The 5346-nt window shown below is 35.9% G+C and overlaps 1 protein-coding gene across 1 annotated transcript; it reads right to left on the reverse strand.

Annotated features, from left to right (window-relative positions):
• Positions 1 to 510: 510 nt before the first annotated feature.
• On the reverse strand, positions 511 to 4558 carry LOC127127676 (LRR receptor-like serine/threonine-protein kinase RGI2). Its single transcript, XM_051056923.1, has 2 exons — positions 1513 to 4558; positions 511 to 1162 (listed from the first exon to the last, which is right to left on the reverse strand). Exons 1-2 carry the CDS (start codon positions 4382 to 4384, stop codon positions 696 to 698), a joined length of 3339 nt encoding a protein of 1112 aa, XP_050912880.1. The 5' UTR covers positions 4385 to 4558; the 3' UTR covers positions 511 to 695.
• Between the last annotated feature and the right edge of the window lie 788 nt (positions 4559 to 5346).

The raw sequence follows: 5346 nt of genomic DNA on the forward strand, positions 1-5346 counted from the left end.
AGTTGGTTAAATTATGCCATCTTATTTTGATTAAAGGATTGATAGTAGATATCCATTATTTCATCTCCTTTTGCGGAGAAAGCCCTTAGAGATATTTCTATGATTATCAATGAATGTTTGATTTCTCTTGTGGCCATTCCTATGGGTACCTTCTTGCCATCTTATGTTCTTTATGATGATAATATGATGACTTTTTTAGAGGTAGTATTTCTACGGTTGAGAATTTGTGTGCCAGTGGTTGCAATATTGTGTCTAAGTGTAACTAGTGTGATAAGGCAATGGTGACTAGTCAATATCTTTTTTAGGATTGTGCTTTTGCAAAAGAATATTTGCACTTGGCTTGTCTTTTTTCTTAACATTCCTATTGTCACTTCTTTTATTAATAATGTTATTGATATTTGTAAAAATAAAACATGTTTGATAACAAGCCTATCTCTTGGAAGTTAACCACTCTTATAAAGTTTTATAGGCTTCTTTTATATAGTTTTCAAGAAAATAAAACAAAATCAGTAAAACAAAGAACAAAAATTACTTCATTTCTCCCAATTATTAAGACTAAATATCCTTATACACAATCAAACCATAATTATGAAACTGAAATTAGTAACTAAAATCAAATAGAACCAAACCACACTCTTGCTAAGAAAAAACTAGTTTCTTAGTCACATTACTATTATAGATTATTTCAAAGTTACTTAATCTAGTGTTGTAGAAATATGAGGAGAATAATGTAAATGCATATTCATGTTGCTGCTACTTGTTGCTGGACATGAATGTTTCATCCCTTCAACTGACTCTTCATTAGAATGATTCCTCTCATGTTGATCAAAAACTTTCACACATTCATCTCTCTCTTGTTTAATCTCTTTCATCATCGCCACCACGTCTTTCATCGTCGGTCTGTCGTCTGGACTCGAGGTTACGCATAACAAAGCAACACCTAGAGTTTGCAACATTTCTTCTATTTCAGATTCTGGCCTCGTTGTTAAGCTTTCGTCTAGCACTTCAACTCGCCCTCTTTTCTGTCTAACCCAATCGACGATGTGAAGTCCGTCTGGTATTGTTGGATCGATCGGTTGCTTACCTGTTAGTACTTCTAATACAACTATGCCGTAGCTGTATACATCACTTTTCTCGGTTATCTTCATCATGTATCCGTACTCTTCGATTCAAAACATGCAGAAAAAGCAGTAGCGAACGGAAAGATGTTAGTGACAGCGAGTTAAAAGCACTTAAAAGAAAAACAGCTTGTTGACATGTTATAAGTTGTTTTCATAAACTCTTGCATATAGTCTCACAAGTACTTATGTCAATAGATAAGTTCGATAAGCCAATCCAAACAGGCCATAGTCAAGGTTTTAAATTTGGTTTGCGGCCGCTACATCGAGGTTTTTTATGTCTTTAATCTTCACAATTACAAACGATTGCGATTGCAGTCGCATCAGACACATTTTTATATATTGATAAAAGTTACTAATAAAAATTTGATGGTTTTGGAAGAGTAATACTAACCAGGAGCTATGTAACCATAAGAACCGGCAAGTGTACTAGAAGATCTTGCGAAATCTCCATCATCAACGAGTTTTGCAAGTCCAAAATCGGCTATGTAAGGTTCGAATTCAAGTCCTATGAGAATGTTGTTGGCCTTAATGTCTCTGTGAACAATAGGAGGAGCGCAATCATGGTGTAAATAAGCCAAACCTTGAGCTGCTCCTAGTATTATCTTGAATCTAATGTGCCACTCCAAGCAATTACCACTTCTTTCATGAAGTAAGCCTCCAAGACTCCCATTTGGCATGTAATCATACATAAGCAATCTTGTGTTTCTGTTCCAACAGCAACCTAAGAACCTCACGATGTTCTTGTGGCGAATCGAACCGAGAGTTTTAACCTCGGCAGAAAACGAATCGCGAATTCCTCCATTAACAGCTAACTTGTCACTATCATATCTTGCAGCAGCAGTGGCAGCTGTTGTTGTTGGCCATAGTCTTTTGACAGCAATGACATCGCCGTTTTCCATTTCCGCGCGATAAACGATCCCTGAACATCCCTTTCCAATTACATTGGATTCCACTAAACATTTTAGAATCTGCTCCACACGAAAGTTTACCTTTTGGAATGGTGTGAACTGCCAAGGCCATGAATCACCTCCTCCTCCTCCTCCCATCTCGGAATCATTGTCGTCTCGAACCATTTTCCTTGCTCGAAAGACGGTAACAACTCCAAATATTGCCATTGCAACTGCCAAAGAACTGAGCAATCCAATCGCAACTTTAATCATCTCTGACCTCTTAGAATTAGAGCCATTTAACATCTTTGTCATTGCAGAACTCCCAACGAAACATGTATCATGTCCATTAGGACACAAACCTTGATTTCCATCCAAATCTGTTGCTGCTAGTTGATGAAACAACTTGCTGTCTGGTAAATAACCAGCGAATTTGTTATACGAAATGTTCAAAGAAACAAGATTTTCAAGGCTTGAAAACACCATCAAGTCACCTTCAAGATTGTTATGCGAAATGTCTAAAACAGACAACTTGTCAAGAGCCGATATCTCAACCGGGATCATTCCTGATAAAGCATTGTGACTCAAATTCAAAGCAATATCAAGTGCTTCAATTTGAAACAATTCTCGCGGTATACTCCCCGAGAACACATTGCTGCTAAGGTCAAGAAGTTGAATCCCGGAACATTTCCCAAGTGATGAAGGAATTGATCCAGAGAAAGAGTTTTTGCTTAAAATAACTCTTAGAAGTGAAGTTAATTGACCAATACTAATCGGAACCTCGCCAGAAAAATTATTCATCGACACGTCCAAAACCTCTAGCATTGTAAGAGAAGACAAACTATGCAGATCACCAGAAAGAGAGTTATTACTTAGATTCAACATTTGAAGTTCTTTACAGTTTCCAATCTCTAACGGTACCGAACCACTAAGACGATTTTCAGACAAATCAAGGAAACTAAGGTTATTAAGAAAACCTATCTCTCTCGGTATCTCACCGTTGATTCTGTTATCTACGAGCCGGAGTCGAATGAGAGAGCTACAATTACCAATCTCAGGAGGAATAGAGCCAGAGATATCATTAGAAATCAATAAAAGCTTGGTTAAATTTTGAAGCTTAAAAAGATTTGAAGGTAAACTATTACCAAGTTCATTGTAAGACAAATCCAAAGCCTCGAGGCTTGAACAATCTCCTAACTCCGACGGAATTCTACCTTCAAGTCTATTCTGCCAAGCGAAAAAAACAGTTAGCTTCGTCAACTTACCAATCTCACTCGGAATCAAACCCGATATCTCATTTGTATCCAACTGCAACTGAATCAAATTTGTAAGATTCGAAATCGAACCCGGTATCGAACCAGAAATGTTATTATTACTCAACATAAGCTCTTCAAGATTCAACAACTTCCCTAAACTCTTCGGCATTCCACCAGAGAGAAAATTCAGAGACAAATCAAGAATCTTCAAACTACTACAGTTTCCAATCTCCTCAGGTATGCCACCAACAAAACCATTTTGCCATAACAAAATCTTTTCCAGCTTCACAAGCTTACCTATTTCAAAAGGAATCTCACCAGAAAGATCATTCTCATACAAAAACAAGTTCACAAGCTCCGAACAGTTACCGATTTCGCGAGGAATTTCACCAGAAATCAAAGTACTATAAATAGATATAGTTTGAAGCATGGTTAATTTACCTAATGAACTAGGTATTGAACCAGAAATCTTAGTGTCTGCAAGCCCTAGAACAGTCAAATTCTTGCATTCACCTAATTCTTCTGGAATCTTCCCTATAATATCTTTGTTTCCACCAGCTCTTATAACCTCAAGATTTGTAAGATTTCCTAGTTCATTTGGAAGGTTTCCGGTAAGGTTGTTATCGAAAATATCTAGGGTTTTGAGATTAACACAATCACCAATCTGAATTGGTATAGAACCAGTTAATTGGTTAGAGTTAAGAATCAAGTTTTGAAGATTTTTTAGGTTTCCAATCGTTGAAGGAATTTCACCAACAAGACTATTTGAGCTAAGATCAATGGTGATTAGGTTAAAACAGTTACCAATTTCAGTTGGAATAGTTCCAGTCAGGTTTGTTCCTGAAATAACTAACTTTTGAAGGTTGGAAAATGAAGAGATGTTTGGAGGAAAAGGAAGGGCTAATTGGACATTTTGGATGATGATTTCTGTTACAAGGTTTTGTGAAGAGCATGTTATGAATGACCATTTGCATGGATTTGTGTCTAGGGGTGTAGGGAGTTTTTTGAGGGTTTGTGTCCATGAAAGTAAGGTGGTGAGTTCATTGGTTGAAGAGTGGGAAAGTGGGAGAAGAAGTGTGAAGAGGAGAAGAAGGTTGAAGAAGTAAGATTGTGAGTTCATTGTTGGGTTTGCATTGACATTAGCAATTTTGCATGAAAAACTCAACCATGTCTATATGGATATATCAAGTCTTGGTTTTTCATTTTGTGTGTCTCTATGTTAAGCTACTTTGTTGAACTAGTGTGACTATTATATTGCTTATGTCTCTCATGCTAGTTGAAATATTCAAATTCATTCTTGAAATATTTCTCAATCTCTTACTATCATTCCGCTATGTAAAAGCCCGCTAAAAATAGGACAAAGCGAGACAGATATATTTGAAGAAGCAGACGTGAAAATTTTTTGTTCGTCTTGCACTAAAAGTGAGGGTAGGGCGGAGTCAACATGCGAATATTTCTTTTTAGATTTAAAAATACAAAAAAAAATGTGTCCGTAAAAACCTAAAAAAAACAGATCAGGACAAGACGGCAAAACGGACACAATAGAGAGTACGGATAAAACGGCATTGTCCAACGAGATAAATCCGTTTTACCAAAGTATAACTAAATGCATTACAATATAATTAGTATTTTCTCAATATATTAAAATAAAAAATAATTTATAATTAAAAATAATCTAAGTAAATATTACTAGTCTCACATAACTAAACAAAAAGAAAAATTAAAATAGGGCACATCTAACTATTTGTAATAAATAGATTTTTGTTAGATAAATTTAGAGCAATACAAATTTAAAGAATAGGGCACATGACATGACATGAGATGATTTAGCACTTGCTTTGTTAGGAAGCAAGAAAAAATGACAATACATATTTTTTTCTTTAAATATGATTTTGGAGATAGAACCAACACACACCACCACCTTTGCCTCGGGGTTCTGTTCTTTTACCATAAACTTATAGTATAATTCTGCAGCATTGAATCATGTATATACCTTGTTTGACACTAAAACTAGCTCATACACACCATGTGTTTTTGCATTGTTTTCCTCAACATAGTCACTAATATGGTCTGCACTGTGTT

Source organism: Lathyrus oleraceus, chromosome 3, assembly GCF_024323335.1.
Source record: "Lathyrus oleraceus cultivar Zhongwan6 chromosome 3, CAAS_Psat_ZW6_1.0, whole genome shotgun sequence".
Taxonomy (NCBI): Eukaryota; Viridiplantae; Streptophyta; class Magnoliopsida; order Fabales; family Fabaceae; genus Lathyrus; species Lathyrus oleraceus.